General features: G+C 37.5%; 1 protein-coding gene across 1 annotated transcript; it reads left to right on the forward strand.

The window, feature by feature from the left end:
* Positions 1-17,156: 17,156 nt before the first annotated feature.
* Positions 17,157-26,779, forward strand: LOC120536667 (killer cell lectin-like receptor subfamily G member 1). The gene is made up of 7 exons (XM_039765103.1): positions 17,157-17,195; positions 18,059-18,166; positions 22,916-23,011; positions 23,757-23,792; positions 24,401-24,558; positions 25,140-25,249; positions 26,650-26,779. The coding sequence occupies exons 2-7, from the start codon at positions 18,091-18,093 to the stop codon at positions 26,765-26,767; spliced, it is 594 nt and encodes a 197-aa protein (XP_039621037.1). The 5' UTR covers positions 17,157-17,195; positions 18,059-18,090; the 3' UTR covers positions 26,768-26,779.
* The last annotated feature ends 532 nt before the right edge of the window (positions 26,780-27,311 follow it).

Here is a 27,311-nt window from a genome sequence, read left to right on the forward strand (position 1 = left end):
AAAATGAAGCTGGCTTGTTCAAATGTGCTTGAGCAGACCTCAAGCGGCTCTGTTTGTGCTTCCTCTGCATCACTCTCGCATACAGCATCTCCTTGTGTAAAGTGCGCCCAATGGTTGAACGATGCACAGTGACTCCATCTGCTGCAAGATGATGTTGTAGGTCTTTGGTGCTGGTCTGTGGGTTGACTCTGACTGTTCTCACCATTCGCTTCTGTCTATCCGAAATCTTTCTTGGTCTGCCACTTCGAGCCTTAACTTGAACTGAGCCTGTGGTCTTCCATTTCCTCAATATGTTCCTAACTGTGGAAACAGACAGCTTCAATCTCTGGGACAGCTTTCTGTATCCTTCCCCTAAACCATGATGGTGAACAATCTTTGTCTTCAGGTCATTTGAGAGTTGTTTTGTAACCCCCATGTTGCTACTCTTCAGAGAAAATTAAAGGAGGAGGGAAACTTACAATTGACCCCCTTAAATACTTGGATTCACCTTTTGTATGTAGGTCAGGGGTCACTGAGCTTACCAAGCCAATTGGAGTTCCAATAATTAGTTCTAAAAGTTTTGGAATCAATAAAATGACAACAGTGCCCAAATTTATGCACCTGCCTGATTTTGTTTGAACAATTATTGCACACTTTCTGTAAATCCAATAAACTTCATTTCACTTCTCAAATATCACTGTGTGTGTCTCCTATATGATATATTTAACTGACATTTTTTATCGTAACAACCAACGACTTATACAGGAAAATAATGACTATTAATAAGGTTGCCCAAACTTTTGCATCCCACTGTATATAATAATTAAGTCCATGTAGATTTACTGTGGCCAAACCCAGATTTAATATATAACATTTGATAGAGTCCAATGTTTGTTTGCTTTTTTTTCAGAATCCAAGGGTATTAAGGATTCTGCAAATGAGTATATTAGACAAAAAAAAACACTTTGAAGTTTGGAGACTCGAGTGTCTGTGTTTAATAAATCCAACTCGCTATTGGGATATTGCTGAAGGAAGCACTTTCTCAATTCTTACAGTTAAGACCTTTGCTAGAATCTCAACATCATTCTTCAGCAGTACAATTAGTCTTTATGATGCACATTATATAAAGTCCTTATTTTTTCATAGAAAAGACAAGTACTTGAGGCTTACCACAGTGTCTTGGGTTGAATTTTATTTTCTCTAGCTTCTGTAAATATAGCTAAAATTAAAGGGGCCAACTCAGTTGAAAACGTCTTGTGAAATTCCATCTGAAAGAGACCAGTTTTTCCACTCAACTATGAGTTTTTGCAATCCTGAAGCTCTGAAAGACTCTGAGGTTTATCAAGCTCTTTTGTATTGAGCTGTGCTATTTGTATTTTATCAATAAAAGCTTGATCCTTGATTTCTTTACACTGAGAGAAATTATAAGGACATCCTTGTGTTAGTAATTGCTTTCTGCTTCCTTATTTTATGTCCATTTGCATTGTTAATCTCTGTTATTGAGAACTGAGAACTTCCTCTTTATGGGTTTGTTGAGCTAAAATCTTATTGGACTCGTCTCCATGTTTATAATAATGATGACATGAGTTGAAAATAAGTTGTTCAGTTTCTTTTGTTGTCAGATGAGTTCTGATTGTAGAGCTGACCGTTCTCTATGAACTACCTGATTAGTTGATCTCGCGTATTCCCGGTCAGTTCTGAAAATACCCGTAGTGAGTTGGGGTAACTCTTTAGTCTCCACTATTAGTTTTTCTAATGAATTCTTAGCTTGGTTATTATTATATGTTCAAATTAAAACAGAGTGATCCCATAATATTATATAATTTAATTATCTTTTTACTATCATTTTTATATCATATTTTCTTCAAAAACTTCCATTGTGCCATGATTTTCCATTTTCTACCTTTTTACATTTCTTAGGTTTCCTATTGCTGTGTTTTATTTGACTTTTTTTCCCCCCCATGTAGGTGTTTGTTGTATCATGGTGTAGCCCTGATGTTCTACTCCTGGATACTTAACTTGAAGGAAACTCCTGCCTCGCTGGACCTCCATACACCTCAGAGCTCTGAGTGTAAACTGTGACGTAATTAAGAGACAGTTTGATTCTTCACCGGTCTGTGAATGTGCCACACTTTTAGTTTTCTGCTTGCCAGGTCTTTTTAAGTCTATTATCCTAAGAGGTTGTGTACAATAATGAAATAAGGATCATGTACTGTATGTTCAATGTTCTGTGACGACTACTTGGCAACTTAACATTTCATTCCTAACAAAAAAAGACATTTCTGATTATATCATCAACATTTCCTTGCTCTATTTTTAAAAAGAAAAGATTTTATTTTGTTTTCTATTTGTTAATGTTAGGGATTGAAAATACAGTAATCCCCCGCTCTATCGCGGTTCAGCTATCATGTCCCGCTATGTTGCGGATTTATTAATACTATTATTATTACTAGAGGGCTCCGCCCCCTGCTCTCTTCGCTAGCCCACCCCCTCGTTTGGTTTACCGGATAAACAATTTAAAGAGATTATTTTCATGGGAATTGTTACATATGCATTATTTTCATTCTTACTTTTAAACTTTTGTAAAAACAATATTTGTCCTTTATTTCCTGCCCCGGGCGTGGTTAAATCTCTTTCTAACGGCACTTATTACGCTGCTCGCGTTGTAAAGGGGGATCTGAACACATGCCAAAGAGATGCGATTTGTTCAGATGGTGTCTTGCTGCTGCTGTTGGCAAGCTGTGTGTTGTGCTTGTCGCGCTTTGCGTCAATCACTTAAAAGTCTGTACAGCAGCTCTTATCTTGCCTCACTGCCTTGTCTTGCGTGAAGTTAAAATGTTTTATAATAGAGAGATGTTACTCATATCCTTAGCCCGACATCCACATATCATATGTGTTTACAAATACGGCTTAGTGAATTGGGGAGGGGTAGGGGGTTGTCATAACTTCACCCACGATGACGGCTGTTAGCAGACAAGCGAAAAGGAAATGTATTCTTACCTGAAGAAAAATAGGACCACGAATCTGTGATAAAATAATCATTTCTAGCTTCCTTTTGTTACACAAGAATGCCTCATAAACACCAAAGGCATATTTTTTTTTAAATCGATATCTTCTGCTGCTTCAAAGTAGACGTATTTAGTACATTTTAAGGTTTTTTCATTCATCTGTGGACTTGTGTACCCTCCAGCTATATTGTAAGCTTCAAGAAAGGGCAACATATTTTTAAAACTTAGATATTAAAAAGAAGCCACCTCACTTTAGAACACAATTTTATGTGGAAAATGAATACGTGAATACCATGATTGTGAAATGCCTTCAATGAGAAAAATACCAAACTTATGTTTTAATTCAAATATTGCTGCCTCTTTATCTCAAAAGTCAAAAGCTCTTAAATATCTGCTCACATAACATTTGTAAATATATTTTTCTTTATCTCAGTGTACATTTAAGAGCCATTCACTCAGTATATTTTATGCCTTTGCAGTATTTTTTAAATTTTTTGATCAAATCAGCATCTCAAACACTGGTTTGCTATACTGGAAAATGTTTGTTTTTCTAAACTGAAATTTTAGATAAAACCATTCTGTCCAATATTTTTAAAACTCATTTAACAGAATTAACAGAACTTTAATTAACTGAACGTTAATGTAAAGTATAATAATCAATTGAAGGTTAATAATACTCTTAATTTGAATACTGTATATAAGTTGTGTATAGCTAATTAGACTCATTGTATGTTTGTCTTTGTGCAAAACACTTTAGCACTAACTGAGTGACCTTAACTTACACTACTTTGTAGAAGTCCATTATCTGGTCCACACAGTCCTTCGTGGAATTCTTTTTTGTTTTTTTTTTATTCATTGTATAATAGGACCACTCTTCCAAATGGATTATTGTTCAATTCTATTTGTAAAAGTCAAACCATTTCAAGTCTTGTGTAGCAGATAAAGCCACAAAGCTACATCAGTGTACTGTTACAGTATAAGAGGTGTATTTTCCCTACAATTCAGGGCATTTTTCAAAAATTCTAAGCATATTTTTTTATAAAAGTATAGCTAACAAAATTACTGGAAAAATGAATGCAATTTTAATTAGGGTACCATCTAGTTTAATGAACTTGAAAATATATTTTCTTGATTTTTCATATTAAAATCGTGTAAACTGAAGTATTTGATCACATACACATACTCCTTCAATAACACCCCCTTCTATTCATTCAAGCAGAAAAAAAAAGAAGTTAAAGATTGAAATCAATGCCAGAAACACTTCCGATCATGTACTACCTCTATTAGTCGCTGTAAATGTATTATTATTATTATAAATGTAACAAACCCTTTAACAAAGGCTTTGTTTGTTAATCATCTCTGTGTAATATGGCACTCAAAATAACTTCACTTTAGTGACTTAAGTGGTAAATACCGACTGTGAGGATTACACACTTCAGTACAAAGCTTATACACCATTAATTAATACTTAATAAGACCAAATGAAGCTCTCATATTCACAAGTCATTTATCAGCTCTTAATATGCCACACTTTTCTGAGATGAACAATCACTTGACTGATTCTTTGTAAATATTATTAAGGTTGTCAGAGTCCTTTTGTTACAGTTTTCTTACACAGAGTATCAGACTAATAGATGCACTGATAGCTCATAATAAATCTAAAGTTTTACCAAAGTGCCTTATTGTAATATTGCAGCAGGAACATATTTATGTCTAACCAAAGTACAGTTTGGCTTCAATCTTTTGGTGTAGTAAAACATACATTTCTAGAATAGTTTGTGAGATTATGCACTCTTTGTCATTTATTCTGTACTTCTATCTATATAAGTTTACCAAGTGAAGGCAATGACCGTGTGTTTGTGTGTTCAACAGCTTCACCACTGCTTGAGGTTGGGTTTATTTTAAAGACCTGAAAAAAAAAATCATGAAGCATTCTAAGTAATTGAAATTGAGACCCTGCCATTAAAAATTAACATTTCAAGTACTACTATATTACTGTGAAATCAGATTTGTTCTCTTGATGCGTATTTGTTAAATCCCTAAAGTGTGAACTGAGCTCTAATGAGTGAGAGTCACAGTTAAGGGAAAACTTTCTGGTCTTAGTCTGCCCTCTAGTGGTCATTTTTATTTGCCAGTAGCAGAACAACTAAATACAGTAAACCCTCCTCGATCGCGGGGGTTGCGTTCCAGACCCCCCCGCGATAGGTGAAAATCAGCGAAGTAGAAACCATATGTTTGTATGGTTATTTTTATATATTTTAAGCTATATAAACTCTCCCGCACCGTTTATAAATATTCCCCGCAGAGTTATACAGCATAATCCCTTTGTATTCTCTTAGATATTAGGTAAGATTCATTGAAATTATGTATATAAACACACTGTTTATATACAGTAAAACCTAAATATTATTTTAAAGATATTGAGTGTCTCCGATATCACATATGTTACAGCCATTACGATAGACAGGCCGCCAGCAATAAATATGTACAATGCAAGAAAAATAGTATACAGTAAATGTGTGTGTAAAGTGACACTAAATGTACGTACATGTACTAAGTACTGTAAGTAGAAAATTAATTATGGTTACTCACCAACAATGACACGATGACTTGTCCGATAACAATGAGTTTTATTTTACTGCACAACAAAGGAGAGCGTTACAGCCAGACTACTGCCTTATTACATCCACTTACAACTTGTTTTGCACCCTGGTTAAAAGGACACTGCGGCCATAGATCTTATATTCCTTTCCTACTTTTTAAATAAAAAGAATCGTAGCCTTCTACAAATCCAAAACGTTTACCTTTTCGGCAATCGTTAACATCTTCCGTTTGCGCTTGGGCACAGCCCCTGACGCAGTAGCAGATCGTTTTGGAGCCATAATGAAGGGCTTGACTATGCACAAAGATAAACACAAAAGAGCACAACTCTTTACACAGCGAAACACGTTGATGCTGAATGAGCGAGACGAGACTTCCTGGTTAACACTGCATTCAGCACACAGGAACTTAACTGCGTGCTCTGATTGGTTAGCTTCTCAGTCATCCGCCAATAGCGTCCCTTGTATGAAATCAACTGGGCAAACCAACTGAGGAAGCATGTACAGGAAGTAAAAAGACACATTGTCCACAGAACCCGCGAAGCAGCGAAAAATCTGCGTTATATATTTAGTTATGCTTTCATATAAAATCCGCGATAGAGTGAAACCGTGAAAGTCAAAGCGCGATATAGCTAGGGATTACTGTAATGCTGACCATCTTACTTTGAGTATTAACAAAATTCATACTCTTACTTATATTGTTCACTTTGTTATGTTTAAAAGGAACTCGTTTGTTGAGATGCTAGTAATGTAAATGGGAATGTTTTTAACATAGACTTTGTTTTTTTCTGTGTTCATTTTTTTGTCTTAGTATTATTATTAGTGTTTTTTATTTGAAAGTGTTATCATAAGAACATTTTTTACAGTTAAAACAGATCAAAATTAGGAACTTTTTCTAAAATATACATTAAGACATATCAATTTTTATTCAAAATATGTTTTAAATTGTTGAACTAAGCCAAACTATTCATTCTTTTAGGGTGTTTGCCAAGACTTTGTAACCATTAAGAGATGATGACATTCATAATAATCAGGTGATGGCCTACCCTGAAAGTTTGTTTTGTTTTATTGTATAGTCATGAAAAGGGAAATCACTCTGTTTAGCAAAGCATAGAATCAAGTTTTAATTCAGAAAATTGTAAGTGCTGGTAATTTCTTCATTGGTCTCTTTGGACTTTTACAAGATGATTCTTTTTTTTATATATTTATACAGTATATACTTTGTTTGTATACTCCGAAGGAAAAATGGTATTTTATGTGAGCTTTTGTATAAATAAACCAAAAAAGCAGAGTTATGTCTTCCTGTCCTTGCTGTCACTCTGTGTCATGCACTCCCACTGGGTGACGCTGGATTAGGCAAAGCTGACAAAGGTGAAAATCACCAGCCAGTGTTGTCTACAATATGTGGAGAGCTGGTATCAAAGCTCAGCCATGATGATGATACTTCTAATGTTGGTTAAATATATGGCGTGTGTGTGTGCGTGCAATATTTGCTTGGAAATATTTGTATATGGATAGTAATTTCTGTTGATTTTTGTTTTGCAGAGGTTTTTAAGCAAGAATTATTTGTATAAAAGAATGTGAAATAAAAGTGTTATTATGCTGACTTGTTCCTTAATTGTAACTTGAATAACCCTTTACATACTTCAAATATGCATCTGTTGCTCATCTAATCTTATATATATGTTTTTTTTAATCAGAAAGCTTTATATAAATATATGGCCAATATTTTTGTTTTGACATAATCAGATATTTTTGAATACATTTTTAAAGAACTATTTTCTTGCTCATTTTTCTTTTGTATTTAAACTCTTTAATGTCCTTGGTCACTCCTCATTGTGCTCAGTGTGTTTTGTTCATCACAGAACGTTTTAATGCTCATTAATGTTCAGAATTTGAACTTGATATCATTCTGTTAGTTCGCCATTACTGGGCTGTGCATTCAAGTCACATTTTAAGGAATACCCGAGTGAAATCCTGGGACAGTTCAGCTATTAGCTAACCAAATGAGTTTAATGGCCTGAAAGGTCTTCTTGTTTGCAAACTTTAATTTGTTTTCTTTCAATCAAAGTTTCATCACAATTTGGACAATTAAGACGGCCATTGCCTTATCACAATGATCTGTCAGTTCACTATTCATTCTTCTAATTAAAAAAAATAAAGAATAAAAATTGGTTGAAGTGGTTTGTTTCAATTGGAAAATGATGTCATATCTGAATTTCTTTCATGCCTTAAGAATGTTACCACAATCTAAATAAAATTCATGGTGCTGGGCTCAGAACAATATCTGAAGTCAGTGTTTAGAAGACAATCAGCTCATTTGGTGGAATGTTAGTGAATAGAAAAAAAGGAACACTTTGGTTATAATCTTTAAAAAAACACGAAACTAAGTCATCCTGAACCTTGTTTTGGTGTAAATTTGATATTTAAACTGGAATGTCATTGTCATCCTCAAACCTGTTTAATCCACATCAGGGTTGGTGGGGCGGAAGGTCAGATAATAGTTGAGGTAATCAGTGATCAGGATGGGACTACCTTGTCAATTATTCTGTTTACATTGAATAGAAATTAGGATTAGTGGTCAGCTCCAGCCGACCCCCGTGACCCTGTTTAGGATATAGCGGGTTGGATAATGGATGGATGGATGGTCAGCATGACCACTAAGAGGTGAACAGCAGTGCGTTTCAAGCGTGCTAGCTGGTCCATAGTGTCTCCTAGGAATGGTCGCTGCTGTTCTCAAGGTTAGCCTCAACCCAGAGGTTCTTTCTATCAGAGCAGGGGTCCAGTCAGACGTGCTTCAGTGGGGAGGCTAATAAGGCCCTCTTTTGCTTCATATAGGAAGTTACAGTAGGAACTTGGAATGGAGCAGAAGAAAAGCTCTCCTGACTGCCATGATTGGGCTTCATATTTCATTTTTCTCTCTTTTATTATATGACTTTTTCTACTAGGGATTTTGAATCCTCCTGCCACTTTGCTCCTCAACTCTATGCTACTGCACCTTCACCTTTTAGTTATGGCCAGCCCCTCCCCTTTTAGCTTTTCATTGGCCCTTCAAGTCAGGTGGTCCTGTCCAGGTAAGTCATTGGTTTCTAATCTCCATTTAGATTATTTACTGTAATGATGAAAAGGTACAAGCAGACAATGACACTAAACACACATTGTTATAACACGTGAAAACGACATTTTAGAGCAGATCCATGTTCTAGGATGATGAAGGACATGCTGCATACTGTCTCACAAAGATGATTTCACGCAGTGCAATTTCCAGTGCAATGCTTTCCAACAGCCAGCTATTGTGTTGTGGTGATCAAGTCACAAAATGGTGGCAACCATTAGAAAACAAGATGGTATTGTGGTATTTTCAAAACCTAACAATTAATAAATAATATATCCAAATTGAACAAGTTCCATTTTCATTCACAATAATGTTTTCCAGAAGTGACTTCTTTCAGATGCTCCCGTTAGGGGTGGCCACAGCGGATCACCTTCTTCCATATCTTCCTGTCCTCTTCTCTTGCTTGGTCACACTCATTATCTGCATGTCTTCTCTGACCACATCCATAAACCTCCTCTTAGTCCTTCCTCTTCTCCCCTTCCCTGTCAGCTCTATCCTTAGCATCCTTCTCCCAATATACTCAGCATCTCTCCTCTGCACATGTCCACACCAACACAATCTCACCTCTGACTTTGTCTCCCATCTGTCCAACTTGAGCTGACCCTCTAATGCCCTCATTTCTAATCCTTTCTAGAAGTGATTTATTTAACAAAATTTTAGAAAAAATACACGTGATTGGGATATTATAAGCATACAACAGGATGAAATGACGTGGATTATTTAACACAAGAGGTTTTTTCATTTGACTTTTCGATATTGTGTGCTGTTGTCCAGCATTGGTCTCCAGAGACATCCATTCTACCAGACTCTGTTTTATCTGTTCTGAATGAAAACATGAAATTAACATTTTTTCCCTGCCTTTTTTCCCTTATATGAGATAAATAATGCACAAAAAAAATAAAATTTTGGTTGAAGTGTTCCTTTAAGTGTATTCTGCGAGAAAACAAATTGCTGTGCTTGAGACTTGGCCTTCTTTTTATTTTGCTAAAAGTGGCATTTACTGCTCCCATAGTCCCCTCCTACCCATGTTAACTGTCGCCATTTTTATTTTCTTTACTTTTTTTTTACAGCAGTTTGGTCTTTATTGTCCTTATTTTTGTAAGAAAGTTGAAAAGTAAATGAGATGTTAGAAAAGGACCTTACAACAAATTGTTTTAAAAAAGAGCAAGGAACTCCTCCCTAAATATGAAGTTAGTCTTAAATACGTGAAATAATCAACACCACATTTCTCTTCAGCCCTTAAGCCCACTTCATTCTCAGACACCTGCTCACTTTTAAGTTTTTATTTTTAACCTTTTCCGCTAAAGACAACTGGCCTTCTGACTTTAGGATGCGTTCACTCAGGAAGTGGAAAGCAGGTGTCAAAAAAGTCGTCTTTGTTGTCTTTCTCAGTGTTTAATGTATTGTGTATCAATGTCAGCGCCATAAGCAGGAGGGTTTCTAGTAAGCAGTCAGCACATTTCTGACTCAAAGTTGTGTGCATTAAAAGAGTTAAAGGGGCACTGGAGCCACACAGCAAAGTGTGTTCACAGCATATAAAGATGTCTGGTAAATTCTGTGCAAATTTAACTCCGATGTTCTGCTGTTTCCGTTATCCACTGGGAAGCTCAGATGTTGCAGACTCGGAGGTCTCACTTGACAAGAGTGCACCTCAAGCTGACCATGTAGCGTTGCACTGGCTTCCTGTTCATTTCACCTACAAAGCTCTGCAAGTGTCCCATCCACAATTGTATTGCAGACTCGTGTTATCCCAATCAAACAGCTGCTTCTCATGAGGTAACATACAATTAGGGGTCACTCCTGTTTGGCTGCATTTGATCCTTGTATGTCAGAAACTCCTGGGTATCACAGCGACCTGCCACAGACATTTCACTTCTCTGTAGAATCTTCTAGAGAGACAGTTCAGCTGAGGACAAGTCCTTGTGCTGTCAACCTGCTACCACTTTGCAAAGATTGCACTGACTGCAGCCGTTAAAATATTTAAAAACTAGCTGTGTAAGCCTGTGCTGTAAAAAACTGAACTGGAGAGTCGGCCATTTTGTTTTGTGGATGTGCTCGCCTCCCTTGTCTATCAGCGGCAAAGTAAGTTTCTCTCGTTTCTCTTTCCTCAGCGGTCTCACTTTGGCAATGGAGTCGCTTTCTTTCAGCTTCATGCTGTAGCCTCGTACTTCTTTCTTCTTCCAACTCGTTAACTTGGGGCCACATTGCCAGCTCTTTGAGCTTCATGCTGTAGTTTCGCACTTCCAGGCTGGACAGACACACACACTTCCACATGTAGACATTTATATAAAAGATAACAAAGTGTTTTTATAGCCACAGTTCCCCACTACTATTATAATTATGATATTATTTTATGTGGCACACCATATCATACATGTGTTTCAGTTTATAAGAACATTTAGATAGATAGATAGATAGATAGACACTTTATTAATCCCAAGGGGAAATTCACATAATCCAGCAGCAGCATAATGATACAAAAAAAACAATATTAAATTAAAGAGTAATAAAAATGCAGGTAAAAACAAAAAATAACTTTGAATAATGTTAACGTTTACAACCCCCAAACCCCGGGTGGAATTGAAGAGTTGCATAGTGTGTGGGAGGAACGATCTCCTCAGTCTGTCGGTGGAGCAGGACATTTCCTGCTCTGCTTAATCCAAATCAGACCACCAGTTCCATCACAGGGCCCATTTACTCACATGGGAGCCATTTTAGAATCACCAGTGTACCTAACGTGCCAATTTCTGAAAATGTCTTTCTTGTCTTCTTGGACCAGGGCCTGTTAAAGCCCATTGAGGTATTCCTTGTGTGGTTTTGGGCAATACAAGAAATACAGTACATTGTTGTTGTTGTTTGTTGACTTAGCAAAAAAAACCAAAGTATCCAAAGTAAAATCAATGCAGATGCAAGACAAACATGCACGATTCCAACCCAGAACACGGCGTCTGTGAAGGAGCTCAGTCAGACTCTGCACTGAATTTGAAGGAAAGAAACTTTTTTTTTTTAAACAATCCTCACCAGTAAGCACTAATGTACGCCACTTGCTCACAGTGTATTGGCATAAATAGTAATAATTAACACAAAGCCACATTTCTAGAACTTTTATTTCTCTTATTCATTGTTAAGATTTGGCATTCTAGACATGCAGGAAAGGATATCAGGCTTCTAAAAGATCCATAAAACAGACCACAGCATAGAACACCACACTGGCTACCATGGACTGGTAGAACATTTCTAGAAGCTTATTGCACACATCTTAAGACCTGAGTCTCCTTAGGAAGTCCAGTCTGCTCTGGCCCTTCTTGTCCAGCACCACTGTGTTGTCAGACCAGTTCAGTTTGTTGTTTATGTGAACCCAGGTGTTTGTAGCTCTGCACCACTGAATGGTGACTTATCTCCATCAGTGACTTCTTGGCACTCTGAAAGTCCACCACCATTTCTTTGGTCTTGCTGATGTTGAGTTCTAGGTTGTTGTCTGTGCACCACAAAATGAAGCCACCATAATCTTCATGTACTCTGACTCATCTCCATTATTAACGCGGCCTATGATGGATGAGTCATCTGAAACTTTCTGTAGATGACAAGCGCTGGTATTGTACTGGAAGTCTGTTGTGTGGAGTGTAAACAGGAAGGGAGACAGGACAGTTAACTGAGGTGCTCCAGTATTACACACCACCACTTCTACAACACTGTCTCTCAGCCTCAGAAGCTGCTGTCTGTTGGTCAGGTAGTCCATGAGATTGTGCAGCATCAAGATCAGTCAATGATGGTGAATGAACTTAAAAGCACAGGAAAAAGTCAAAGAACATGAGCCTGACTGTGGCGCCAGCATTGTCCAAGTGGCAGTAGGCTCTGTGGAACATGTAGATCACAGCATCCTCCACACCTATCTGTGTTTGGTAGGCAAACTGCAGAGGATACAGACCTTCTGAGACCAGGGATTGTAGTTGTTTCAGGACCAGCCTCATAAAGATTTTCATTCTGTATGAAGTAGGAATAACTGGTCTGAAGTCCTTGGGATCACTGGAATATCTTTCTTTAGCACTGGGACCACACAGGATGTTTTCCACAGCTGGGGATACTTCTGCAAATTCAGGGAAAAGTAGAAGAGTTGCTGACGGACCCTGCAGGGCTGGCTGGCACATGTTTTCAGCACCATGAAGATGATTCTACCCAGCCCTGAAGCCTTTGTTCATGAAGAGTTTTCCCAGCTCTCTCCTCACTTGATCAGCAGAGACACACAGTCCAGGGAGTGGAGGGGGGCTGAAGACCACAAGTGTAATGTCATTGTAGGTTGTGTACGGTGCAGATGGCAGTTGGGATTGTTAAGGGTACAAACATTATGCAATTTGTCTTTACACAGAGAACAAGAGACACATGGAATAAGTGACCACATAGTGTGGTAGATAGTAGAACTTTAGGGACTTTCAAAACTCCATGTAATGCTAATTTGGAGGAATTAAGTGGATAGGACTGGCGAGCTCTGCTGGGCTGAATAGCCTTTTCTCGTCCAGATTGTTCTAATGTTCTAATCACAGGGGCCTGCAGAGTACGTGGGTCAATACTTTTATTTGCTGCCCTTTGGAGAAATGGGGACCTGATTGCACAGTGTGTGGATTGTTCCCGCTGCTGTCCCTGCGTCCTGAACTGAAGGCTATATCTTTGCTTTAAGGTGAAGCACAGACTCCATTTATCCTGTTCTAGGACCTGGGCCACCTATATCTTGGCTTGTGGATTACAGAAGAAGCAAGCTTTACACAGTCTAGTGTGCTGGAGTGTCCACTGAGCCCCTCTTGTTCCAGGACAAATCCCTAGGTCAAGCTAATTGACTCTTGAATGTTTCTGCTCTTCCTTTTGTAGTTTTTAATGTATCAGTTTCTAAATTTATCTGCAGACCACAAACACCTTCAGGGGCTGACTAGTAGATCAGACTGCCTATATAATCTATTTTTAGATGTTTTAAGGAAACTGTTTGTGATTGTGGTTTGAGACAGTGGGGTAGTTTAAAAAAAAAAAAACAAAAAAAAAACTGTGAAGACTTAAACCAAGATGGTGAGTAACACATGAGATAGGAAGTTCAACACAGGTGGTTTCATAGCACAGAAAGATATAATTTTTAATTTTATATAGCTCCCAACACAGCCAGTACATCCTTCAAAAACTAAGGTCTGGATATTGGATAAAATACACACAGGAAGAATGATGTACTTCACTGTGTTTAACCACCAGAAGCCCAAATTAGAAAGCAAACCATCCATTGTCTTTTATCTCCTAAACACCAGTCCTGCCAAAACGTAACTTTGACACTCTTGGACTGGTGGGGTGTTATCCACTACTCCATCTTCCTAAATACTCCCATGTATATCATTCCTTACTATTACTTAGTTAGCCTGTGGACCTCCTCAACTCTTAACTCTAAAGCAGCTGGTGAGTCACACTTGACTTGGTGTGTGTGGCCGTGTGTGCCCTGAGAAGAACTGATGTCACATTCAGAATGGATTCCAGCCTTAAGCCTGCTGCCGCGGTCAAAATGAAGGTATGGGGTGGCTGTTATTCAGTAATTAAGTTATTAAAATTAAAAGGACATTTGTGTTATTACAGCAACTTTCCCATTAACTTATTGTCTATTACATTATATGCGAAAGTAGGCATCCTAGATTTTTTCATAGGAATTTCACATCCAAAAATGAAATTTTACAGAGATATTTTTGTATTTTGTTAAAGAATACAACATATTAAAAAATACTCAACCCAAAAATTATATATTTTTAAAATCATTCACAGTAAATCTTTAAATATGGTGTATAAAGCGCTTTGATTTGTTTCATGGGACTGAGGTTTTTACGGTTTTCCATCTTCCACCATTTGAGAATCTTTTTTGATTTGAACACCTTTTGACTCCTGTTAGGGTCCGTGTAGGCCGTAAAGCTGTAACTACAGTTTAGGGCTGGGGTTCCTGAGACCCACTGGTTTGGTCCAGGCCTGTGCTTGGGTTTATGGAGACCTGCACCCTTTATGTGATATTTAAGTGGCAGGGACCACAACAGTAAGAAGTCAAAAAGCCAGGAATCAAAAGAGAAATGCACAAATCGAAAATCACAGAGAAGAGCAAAATAAAATGACACTGCTGACGGTAAAATAGAAGCTTTGTATCAAGTAGCCTTGGACCGCTAGGCTCATAATACAGAATAACGGGTAGAAAATATGAAAAACAAACGCATGCATATAGAACAGCAGACATTGTTATTATCTTCAACTTTTATACTTTATTTTTTTTTTTCATATTCCTGTTGAGCTTCTGCCAATCTATACAAGGATAATAAGGTTTTATGATCCAACTGATCTGAATCTGATTTTGGTTTTTAATTTTGTACAGAAATCATTATGAATAAGTTTAATGTTTAATAATGTTTTATTGCAACAACATTTTGTTTTCCATGTGGGTGCTGCCATTTTAAGCAGTTGTTCCAGCCATCTGCATGATGGTCAATCCCAGAATTCCCCAGGGTTTAAGACATCACTTTAGCAGCAATGTAAGAGTCACACCAAGTGTTTCTGTGGTATCCAAGCCTGATGGACAAATCCCTTGTCATGCTGTGTTTAAAAGTATGTGTATTTTGTCCTCCCTGGTTATTATTATCCATCCATCTATTATCCAACCCACTATATCCTAACTACAGGGTCACGGGGGTCTGCTGGAGCCAATCCCATCCAACACAGGTTGCAAGGCAGGAAACAAACCCTGGGCAGGGCACCAGCCCACCACAGGGTTATTATTATTATTATTATTATAATATTTTTAATTATTTTGAATTTTCAATTATATTTTGGTTTTGATGATCTGTCCCTTTGACTCCCAGTTTTGACCTTTCACTTCTGAATCTCCCAGTCCTTTTATTTTTCTTATGCATTAGTTCAAGAAATAATAAACAGAAAACACATATTCAATAAGTAACACCCAAAACAATAAAAACAAAATAATAATCATTATTATCTTCATACAAAATAGTATTTAAACCCCTTATCATTCGGGGTCATTTTTGCTAAATCGCTTGTAATTCGACCTCTCCAAATTAGAATCATTGCTGTTATTGAACTATCTGGAGTATAAACACATGTCTGGTCTCTTTGTAAAGGTCACATTCTCTAGTTTCACCCTTAGTAGTCAGAATCACTGTAGGTGTGACTGATCAAAAGTTATGCACATTAGAACTCACAAAAAAAAAATTTTTTTTGTTCTCGTCTAAGTTTTTTTGTGAAAATAAAGGAAAATAAAGCTGCAGTAGGTAGGTGGGGACAGAAACACACTATTTACCAACAGAATAACTTGTTGACTACTCAAATTTCATTATTTTGAAAAGAATACCTGTAAAAATGACATTTTTTACACCAGTTTTTATGTGGGCATGCCCAGGGGCTTTTTAGAGGGACCATTATCCACATTTTGGAACATATGGAAAAAGTGTAATAACTTTTGAATGCTTCAACCCACAGATATCAATGAGGGCTCTACTGAAAGCTTACACCTAAAGGAATCTATATTTACATACAGTGTCACTCTATTAGTTATAAAAATAATAAAAACAATAAAAAATACACATTTCTATGTAAAAATAGTCAATACAAGTTATGGGCCAAAAATACATTTATATTTTTTATTTTTACTTTTTTTATAAAATGCACACAAACTATATACATTTCTTTTACAAACTGTTACAACACAGCTCAGCGTTTTTCCATGTGCCACTTGATGGCAGCAATCACTAGCAAGCAGAAAGCACAAGGGCGTGGCACGTCGCTCTCTCCCATTATACGTCCCGGTGCCGGTTGAATACTTTTGCAACGCGTACATGCATCTATTATTTAATCAAGCGTTTATTTACGTTTAAACTTCTACTTTTATTCATATTTAAACTGCGAAAAAACTTGCCGAAATCACAATAAACAACCACGCACCAACTCTGCAGACTGGCACAAATGCCACCTTCACGCAGCTCCGATCGTTTTGTTTACAAGTTAGTATAGCAAGTTACATATCAAAATGCTCAGCTGCTCATTGGCTGTAAGTTTTGAGTGTCAGTCACAGTGTCCAATCAAACTGGTAGATTCTACCAGAGTTCAGAGCTATACGTCACCCTGCAAGCTTTCTGTGACACTGGTTGGCTATATGAGGTGCCAGTCAACCCCAGACCCGTCGTAATTGGCCAACTTAGGTGTCTTTCGAAAGCTAACACTTCCGTGTTTCATGCGGTAGCATGGTTATCGCCGACAGAAACAAAATACGTCTAATATGAGCAATATAAGTGAAAAAATTACTTAGGTGGTCTCAAGTTATGAAACGTTTTCTGGAGTTTTTGTCCCTTTGAGGATATATCGTGTGTTTTGGACCTAAATCGTTTTACTGGATTATATTCGCTGGAGCCTTACGGACACAATGGGATCAATACTGCTCGGAAATATTGATGTTTGACTTGCAGGGGGTCTTCAAAGGTAGGGAAAGTCAACTCTTAAAAGTATGTACTTCTCTGTAAAAAAGGCTTTAGTGTCAGTGCTGTGGTTGTTGTGTGTCAAAATGGTTTATATCATCGGAAAGACGAGACTTTGAAGTTTCATTTGATGGGTAGTATGTCGAAATGCATGGCAGATGGGCATGCACACATTACTGTAACGTTTTTGAACCGCTGTTATGTCCCGGGACCGGTACGTGTGCGCGTTAAGGATTAAATAAGGAAAAACACACTTGAGCTAAGGAAATATAACAGAATGTGTAATAGTTGTGTAACAGTTGAGAGCTCACACTTGTAAACCCAAATTGTACTAAATAACTCTGGAGATAATGTGGTCCACCCAGGTTGGTTTGGGACAGTGACAAACATTGTAAGGGGAATGCGTAATCATAAAAAAAAGAAATTATATATATTATTCTAATATATATATAAAAAAGTAATTGGTGAGAATAAAGCCAGGATTTCTTAGCGGAAAGATAAGTGTGTTCATCACCACAACATCTTCACAACTCCCATGGTGCACTTTTCTCAAATGATAAATCAAACTGCAGTATTTTATACTGTTTAATATCAAGCTGAGTTACCCTCCAACCACCTCCACCACAGCCCATGGAGAGATGTCTAAAAATCATTCGAATTTCAAATCTGTGGGTTGAAAATCAACGTTCTGCATAAAGAATAATAAAACAGACTTGCTATATTATAATACATCATATTATGTTATACATCAACAGGTCAGTCAGAAGCATTGCAGCTCTGATGCTGGTTGTCTTCTACACACTCAGTCACATTTCCTGGACTTCAAGGTGCCTGGTTGTCATCTTTCTTCCTCATTTGCTCTTTCAGACGTCCTGAGTGCTCACAAATGACGATCCTTCATGGCCCAAAGTGTGATGTACGCTGACATAAATCTTACTGGTGGACAAAAGACTGAAAACAGACAGCAGCGTTCAGGTGAGGGATCGGTTCAGTCTTTGCTGACTTACTTAGAAAAATATTTAAGTAGAGAAATAAAATAATAAATAATGTAAAAGGAAGGGGGATGGAAAATGAGTCAGACAAAATCGTCTCGTTAGAACGTAGTTAGGCTCGTGAAATTGAAGTCCTATTTTTATTTATATTTTCCATTTTATTGTTCCTTACTGATTTTGTACTAAATAATGTAAGATAATGTTTTATGAATCAAAAGTCCTTTACAATTACCAATTTGTTACAGATTACATATCATGCATTTTAACTTTAGTGTTTTTTTATTTTTTTCAATAATATAAAAGAAAATAAAATGTGAATTTATGATGCAGTAAATTGTCAGTGAATTTTTTTAAACACACGGTAATGGTCAACATCAGATAACAATCATGTATATAAAATACAAGAAAATATTCTTTTATATACTTTATATAAAATTTTAATAGTAACCCATAACTTCAAAAACAATTAAAATAAATAATTAAGAAAAAAGTTTATGAAGTGGTATGTGCTATTAGTTGAAGAAAAAGAGAAATACATGTCTGTTGATAGTATTGACACAAGAACAGCTACTGAAATGTGTTTATCTACATTTACAAAAACAGATGAAGTCATTTGTTCCCAAATACGTAAAAATGTATGCAGTTACAAACTGATTTATTTCAAATTTCTACCCTAAGACTGCCTTTTTACTGATGTGCAGCACATTTCATTAAGATTTTAAACCTTATGAACCCGACCCTTCATCTCTGCTCTCCTATCTTCATTAACGGCAGAACCAGACCACAGAGGGGCTCAAGCCAAAGCAGTTACAAAGCCACCCTAGGATGGGCTGACAGTCCATCTCATTGCCTACTCACACCCAGACAGCCAGTCTAACTGAAGATCTGAATGTCCAGAACTATTTGTGTGATCAGAATTAGCAGGAAACTCAACAAAATCAGTTTGTGGCTGTGGTCCAAATTATTGCTGAGGTCCAAACTTATTTGTACAAAAATGAAAGTTCTGTCTTTGTTATTTAGTGAAAGATATGGTTACTCTTTAAGTGAACCTCAGAGACACATTTGTTGTTAGAAAAACAAAAAGGACTACAGCAGCACCCTTAACGGCAACCATGCAGGTTTTAATTCAGGTCGATCTGGTCAGATTCCTTCTTCTTTCCAGTCACTTTGGCTGAAGCCAGCAGGCCTCATGTGGTCCACCAGCACTGCTCTCCACACCTTCGTCATGTATCTGTTTGGTCCTCCATTCCATTCTGTTTCCACTGCACTGTGTTCATGTGGGAAAATACATAATAGAATATTTATAAAAAAATTTTGATTATTGACGTCACAGAATTTTAGGTCAACACATTGCTTTTGTGTAGAACTCCATTTAAAATGTGTGTAGTGAAAAAAATCCAAAATAATTTTGTCCGTCTTTATTATTTTATTTTCAGGTTTAATTATTTTATTGCCATAAATGTTTTACTGATATGTAATTTGTTTATTGTACTAAAGCAAACTTCCTTAGATCTAATACTCTATTGATTATTATTATAATAATTTAGCTTGTCTGCTCTATTAAACATATGTCCAAAAAAAAAAAAAATCTGAATACAATTATAACTTTAAATAACTGCAATGGAATCGTGACCTGTCTTGTGTCAGTGCTGCTAGAAGATATATATATATATATATATATATAGTGGTACCTCGGTATACATCTGCTTTGGAATAAGTCCAACTTGGTATACGTCCTGTTTGGACACGAAAAATTTTGCTTGGTATATGACCTTTGTTTGGAATACGACTCGCGTGCTAACCTTGTTTACCTCTCTCGAGACAAAGCCACGACTGCCCATGAGCGTTAGTGCGCCAGTTGCTAGCATTCAGTGAACAACCCGCGCTATAACTCTGTGAATTTTCACATGTGTGGTATAGCGGGTCCACAGCTCCTGTTAAAGTCCAGCTGTAAAATAAATAATCACCGCCGCTCGCAGCTTGGTGAAGGGGTGTGGTGGTTATGTGGCTGAAGGTTCTTGGGGCGATTCGTGATGTGGGCGTTTCTCACCAAAGTGCACAGGTGAGAGACCATCTGCATTCGTGATTGTTCCTGGGACTGCTAATCTTGATAAATAGAAGCGCGAGTCGGCTAGAAGGGGAGGAAAAAGAAAGAATGGACGGGAGGTTGAGTGAGTGAGTGAGTGAGTGAAAGAGAGAGAGAGAGAGAGAGAGAGAGCGCATATGAGCGCTGTGAGCATATGAAGTAGCTGAAGTAGGCAGAGTTAAGGTCAGCTGCAAGTAGGGTGACTCCCATGTTGGGAAACAGGGGGGCCACCAGGTGAAAAGGCACCGAGCATCTTCTTGTTTTTTTTTTTTTTTAAAGAATGCTTCCTGCTCTCGTTGTTTTTAGGAAAACTTTTTTCTATTATTTTTAACCTCCACATTTCACTTCTGATTTTATGGATTTTTTATTGAAACTTTGGAGACTGCACTTTAATTTGAACACCTTGTTTTGTTGATTGTTTTAATAAAAGCACTTTGCACTTTTTCACCATCCCCTTGCTTTGTTGTTACCGATGCGCTTAGCAGTGAGGCACATTACCGACAGTGTAAGGTTCAAGGGCTCCTCGACAGCAGATGGGAGCATACAGCAAACCCGCATCGTCACAACGTGATTTTATGTTTTTTTTCACGTAAATTTGAATTGATTGTAGAAAAGAATGAAGTTGGCATGCGTATCCGGGACATGGCTGTTGCATACCGTTTGCCAAGAACGACGGTATCTACGATTGTGAAAAACGGACGTTATTAAAAAGTAAAGCGAGGTAAATTTTTCATTTAGTTCATCTAATTGCTTTTGTATTTATGTATTTTAGTATTAAGCAGTGTTTAAATTATTTTGTACAACCCCATCAATGTATAATATGCCAATAGCAATAGGATTTTTTTTCATGGGAACAGATTAATCATTTTCCCATTATTTCTTATGGGAAAAATTAGTTTGGTATACTTCCTGTTTGGTATAAGTCAAAGGGTCTAGAACGGATTAAGGACGTATACCGAGGTACCACTGTGTATATATGTATATATATGTGTATATATGTATATGTATATATATATATATATATATATATATATATATATATATATATATATATATATACACACACACATATACTGTAGAGAGAGAGAGAGAAAGAGTACTTTACTTGCACCAAGGGAACATCGAGTTGTTGTCACAAACACCTACAGTGCTTCTCAAATACCTATAAGATTGACAAAAAAGAAGAACCATATTTGACTTGGCCAACGATAAGATGGCAGTCCCGATGAGGCACACTGCCGTAGGTATGAAGGAGCTCACTTCTGCTGCATTGTTTGTGCCTTCACACTCAGTGCTAGTGTGTCATGGAGCGGATAGGCAGCATCATGAATAATGACTGTAAGTTTTCTCTTCATTCCCTCTTCCACTACTATCTCCAGCAGGTCTAGAGAGTGTATGTAACCAAGACTTCCTTCATAAGGAGCTGCAGGGTTTTTGTTCCAATTACTTAATTATAACCCAATTCTGACCAGTAATGACATTTGCTATTGTTAGTATTTTTATTCAACCACATCAGCTCACACTTATATTGTAGATTTTCCTTTTACAATATATCCCATCCCAGTGATTTGTAGTTGAGAACAAATCAGTAATTCTAACATTTTTATCTTAGTTTTCTTTTGACATATTTTATTATAGCAGACGCTTCATGGGGAGCACACACACAAGTGTAGCTGGAAAAAGTAGTATGGGGTGCCTTTCTCGTTCCTTTGTCATTTGAATCTGATTGTTAATTGACAGTTGCTTAAGGATAAAGGAAGAAAAATTTAAAAAGAGAATGGCTGCTCAAGACTAAAAGAAATAATTAAGGGTTTGGTTTTTGTATTGTTGTGTAAGTTTGCCTTAATATAGCTGTTCTACAGCACCCCACGTGTACAGGTGTTTCTTTGTGTGGATAGCTGCTTTAAGCAAAGAGACATAGTAGCTTAACATTTCTCCTGATCCTGTTTATTTTTTGCCATCAAAGCTGCCCTTTTGTATACGCAGATCATGCACAGAGCGGCAGGCCTGTGATTAGAGAACCAATTTTAGGCCATAGGGGGTTCACAGATCTCTGAGATTCAGGAGCTCCACTGGACAGCCAATTGGATTGCATGTTTTTGTCACATGGTTTACTTGTCTTGAGTCAGATAACTCCTCCCACAGCCCTAACCTTAACCACAGTGTAACTGGGCGAATCACGTAACATCGCTGAAGTATAAAGAACAACGACAACCTCTTGAAAGGAGTGAAGCTCTGGAGGTCCGCAGCTTGACTCTGTTGTGGTTATTGCTGTTTCATGAATTGTCAAATTAGCATTGCTGAAAGTCACCTGTTGTGATGATTTTCTATTAGTGAGCAGAGAGATACAGTAACTTCAAGTCAACACCAGTTAGGAGCAGAGAAGAGAAAAAAACGAAAGCATGAAGAAGCAACTCGTGCTGCACTTGCAGGTGTGTTTCAGAAATCTTCCAGTATGTTAGCATTACGTCAGTTACCACTACACTAAAGGTAGAGGGTTACTGGAGTAATAATGGAGTAGCATTGTATGTAAAATCGCCTTGTTAGGCCTTTCTCCACTTAATTCATAACACAGATCTTCTTCTGCTGATCCCCTGAATGTCTTCAGTTTTCTCTGCTTGTAATGTGATTTCTGTTTTCCAACAGCTAAGGAAGGAAAAGGGAGATACTGGATAACTTGTGGTGTGGCTGCTTGCTTCCTGGTGGCATCCGGGATAACAATCACAATTCTGGCCATCAAAGGTACGTATAGTTGTAATTTCTAAAAAATCATTTCTTTCTGTAATACATTGAGTCTCAGACCAAGAATAAGCAAAATAAATAAATAAATAAAGAATTAAAGTATTTATAGTGTATAAATATTTATAGTAAAATTTATTTCTTCATAATCATGTTATATTTGTCACATAATATAGTGTTCTAAATTAAAGCATTTTGTTATTATAAATTTTTAAAATACTTTGTTCTTGCAGTTTACAATGGAGCTCTTTACGTTCATACATGATAGAAAAAGCCTCCAAACTTACCAAATTCATCCATTTTTCAAGCCAACAATGTTATCAATTATTGATATGCATTTGGAGATTACACACATATTGCTTTTCCATGTTGTTTTAAGAAAAAAAAAGCAAACCTTTGTGAGATTCGGCCATTTTAAAAAGAGACTGACTGTGAGTCTCACGTCTTCAGCAATTTCCTTGTTTGCCTTTCTGGTAAAACAGACTCTGCAAGTATAATGCCAGTTACTGAAGAAAAAAAGCCTCATGTGTCCCGAACATCCTGGAAAAAGTAACTACTCACCTAAAGTTACAATTGAAAACGCTCCCTTGAGGATTCGTATATAAATTCATATTTCTTCTTTCATTAGTGCTTACCGAGTACCTGTTTGTGATGCAGTGCAGAAGTGTGTTTGCAAATTTAATGTAATTATGAACGGCTCTTCAACAACCCCAACGTTACAAACATTCTCTCATTTTTATTTTTACAGTTTCTGAAGGAGATCTCACACAGCAAACTGAATCAAGTAAGCTCTTCATATTTCTCTCCATTATGAGAACGACTCTGGCAGAAAAGAATGGCTGCAGTCATTGTCTCGCTCTGGCCTTTAGGCATACATTCTGCATGTAAAAATTAATAATTTATCCTGAATTGAATCCTGTTTTATGTATCCCCACTGAGAAGTAACTCGTCACTTAAGATCTGATGTTGTCTTGTAAAGGATTTGAAAAGCCAAGACCCTGGATTTGAAGGAAGTCTTTAATCTAATCAATCCTGTCACTGGTAAGAAATTTGCTCAGATGCCACTCCTCTCAGTTGAGTGTCCTCACATGGAGTTGCTGGATGTAAAGTTGGTCCACTGGATTCAGAGTGCAGAGTCTTATCTGTCTTAACCAGCTGACGTAAAGAAGAACTGGTCACAAAAGGGGTGCTGACCAAGCAAAATTTTTAACAATGACAAGTTGTTCGCAATAATAAAATCAAACTGACTGTAGACACCGGCAGGGTGAATTTAATGTGGCCTTCAATGTGAGAGTGCCATCCTTTTGTTAGGAGGTCTAATACACCTCTCGGTGGCACAGGCTGATCTGTCTACCACTGCTGGTGACACACAACGTTCTCCTCTCTCTTCAGTTGCAGATAAATCCTACAAATGCTGTCCTGATCTGTGGATTAAATGCAGAAAGAACTGCTACTACTTCTCTGTGAATAAAACAACGTGGGACAGAAGCAGCTGGCAGTGTGACTCTCATGGAAGTCAGCTGGCTGTGGCAGAGGATGAGGAGGAGTTGGTAAGTCATGGTGGCTGACGTGAAAGTGTGCTGCGTTTTTCAGGAATTTGCCATTACTAATGTCAAAGGGTAAGTTTAGAGTACTTTTCGTAGTCCTAGAACCTGAGAGAAAAAATCCAGTTTGCTTGCTTTATGTGTTATCTTCGTTCGTCAAACCTCAGCCATTGGTTTTAGATCTTAGATCACCAATATTTGCTCCTTATTTTGGCTTGATGTCTGCTTTTGTGTCTTCTGTTTACAGATAATAGGTTTACTTGCTGCTTTTATTTTTCCATCTCTTGGTTTTCTTTCGTTATTTCTTTCTTCTCTTTCTTTGTATCGTGATAATAACAAACCATCAAGCTTGCTTTAGTCTTCAAATGACTTTAAAACCTCAAACTGTGAAGGTCATGACACACTTACTCTGCTCTGTGCTCTGCTTATCACACCTTCACACCTGAACCAAATCTTTGTCCTGGTGTTGTGAGGCAGGGTAGGCAGAGCACTTCTCTCTCCTTCTCTCTCCTGTTGTCCATGTTCTCCAGATCACAGGCCACATCTCGCTACTGACGGCCTCTTTTCTTTTTATTTTCTCCTTGCAGGATTTTCTCATTGACTATTGCAGATCTTATTTCACTTTCTGGATTGGACTCAAGAGAAACCCTGAAGACGGCTGGACTTGGATTAATGAGCAGCTTTTCAATCTCAGCTGGTAGGCGACTTTATAACAAATCCACCAAACCTCTGAACAGAGACACTACACACTTAACTGGATCTAAAACTGAGGCTGCTGTTTTGTGCTGGATCCAGGAACAATTTATAATTAGTTAGGGATTTTTTCCCTCTAATGCTCAAAATAATATAACAACAAGACAAAATTGAAAAAGTTATAAAGCAAAAACAAAAGGAAAAAATGTATTGGTACTCAGTGTATTACCTACAATGCTTAAATTTCTGTGCATTTAACACACACACCTTGCCATGCTGTACCAATAAGAGTATTCTGAACATCCGTTCACCACCGTCACCAGCTCTCGATGGCCAGGCCTGCCTCACATCCTTCCCGTCATATTCCCAGTTGGAATTTTCACATTCCATCTCATAACCTCCTCGATGTTATCCCCTTCAGGCTCTTGCTGCTTCACCCCGATTGCTCTCCTGCTTACCCAACTTAAGGTCTGTTGAAAATTCTCAGGCTCACTTAAAAGAATCTTCTTCTCTTTCCTTCCTATTTTGCTGATCAAGGATTTTATTTCATCACCCTGATCTCAGCAGTCTCACTTCTTTTATCTCTGATTGCTCACCTACACCTTAAATCCTACTCTTTCACCATCCCATCTCTTCAACACTTGATCCCTTCACTAACTGACCTCTCACTGCACTTAAAATCATTTCCATCCTCAATACTCCTACTGACCCACCTGCAGTCTGCTACTTAACAATCACCCTAACCCTTCCACTAATGATTATTCACTTTAAAGGAGACTCGAAGGCACATTGTGCTTTGAGTGTGATGAGCAGATTTTAAACACCGATACAAACTACGATATTTATGTGGCATGTGTAGTACAAACTCTCTCATCCTCAGTGCTGGGGAGACTTCACTTGGCATTACTAAGTTGTTCTGAAGGTTAGATTGGTGTCTCTAAACTGGCCTTGTTAGAGTGAGTGTGTGTGTGTCAATGTGCTCTTCAATGAATAACATCCCTTATTGATAGTATTGATAACATGTGAAAAGAGAATGATCCTGCTACAGGACCTGTGTTTAATAATGTGACAGATAATGGGGGTGCAAGGAGGCCTTATGTATTGTGTTCTTCATAGAAACGGGACTACCAGTTAACCAACACACACACACCTTTATAGAGTAGCCTAACACAAAACATTTCAAATTAATAATTGTACAGGGCATGTTAATTTTAACTCACATGTAGGTGTAATGTTTGCCTGCTTTATTCTGGGGATACTTGATGGTTATTTCTAAGGACTGGGACAATAGACGAATGTCATTCCCAGTTAACCGTTCTGTATGTCTTGGGCCAGTCTGGTATTGTGGTGCCTGTAGCCTTACTACAGGTCACGCTGACATTCATTTTTTGTGTTTCTACCCAGGAAGACCAACGTTCAAGAAGAGAGTGGAGACTGTGCCTGTGTGCTAAAGCAGTCTGTTCAAAGTAAGACCTGCAGCACAGACCTTCACTGGGTTTGTAAGAAACCATTAGAAAATTAGAACATTACAGTCCTTCCAACACCACAGGCATCTGCAGAGTGCTTGGTTCAGATGGCAGCGGCTAAAATAACCGCCATCCCAGAAAACTGGAAAAGATAACAGGGAATAGAAGAAGTTACCATTAATTTCAAATGCAAGAAGTAAATTATATTTCTGTGCAAATATAATGTATTGCTATTCCAACTAAAAAGTCAAGTTAAAAAGTAAGATTTTCAAAAAATGTTCCATGGTATTAGGCTGGTGTATCTCTGTTGGTAAGACATTTCAAGACTTTGGTATCAGTGTTTAAAAAGAAATGGGTCTGTAAAATGTATAATTAATAGGATTTTTGTATTTGTTAAGAAAACCTGATGGATATTGAATTATTCCTTAGCCACAAGTTTTTTCGATATCAATAGCATGAAGATGGTCACACAGGTGAAGAACATGAAATCTGTCCTTTATATTTGACAGTGCTCTCACTACGTCCTAGATTCAATATAACTTTTAAAACAGTTTCACTTGTAACATGCTATTCTACTATTTGGAGACCTCAGTGATGACA

The sequence above is a fragment of the Polypterus senegalus genome, chromosome 10 (genome assembly GCF_016835505.1).
Source record: "Polypterus senegalus isolate Bchr_013 chromosome 10, ASM1683550v1, whole genome shotgun sequence".
Classification (NCBI taxonomy): domain Eukaryota; kingdom Metazoa; phylum Chordata; class Cladistia; order Polypteriformes; family Polypteridae; genus Polypterus; species Polypterus senegalus.

Bases quoted from the DNA above. Each gene is read 5' to 3' on its own strand.
- LOC120536667 (XM_039765103.1), top strand. From the start codon at position 18,091: ATGGCCCAAAGTGTGATGTACGCTGACATAAATCTTACTGGTGGACAA. The intron at 23,012-23,756 runs GTACGTATAGTT...TTATTTTTACAG, and splicing joins CACAATTCTGGCCATCAAAG to TTTCTGAAGGAGATCTCACA. The intron at 23,793-24,400 runs GTAAGCTCTTCA...CTCTCTCTTCAG, and splicing joins CACACAGCAAACTGAATCAA to TTGCAGATAAATCCTACAAA.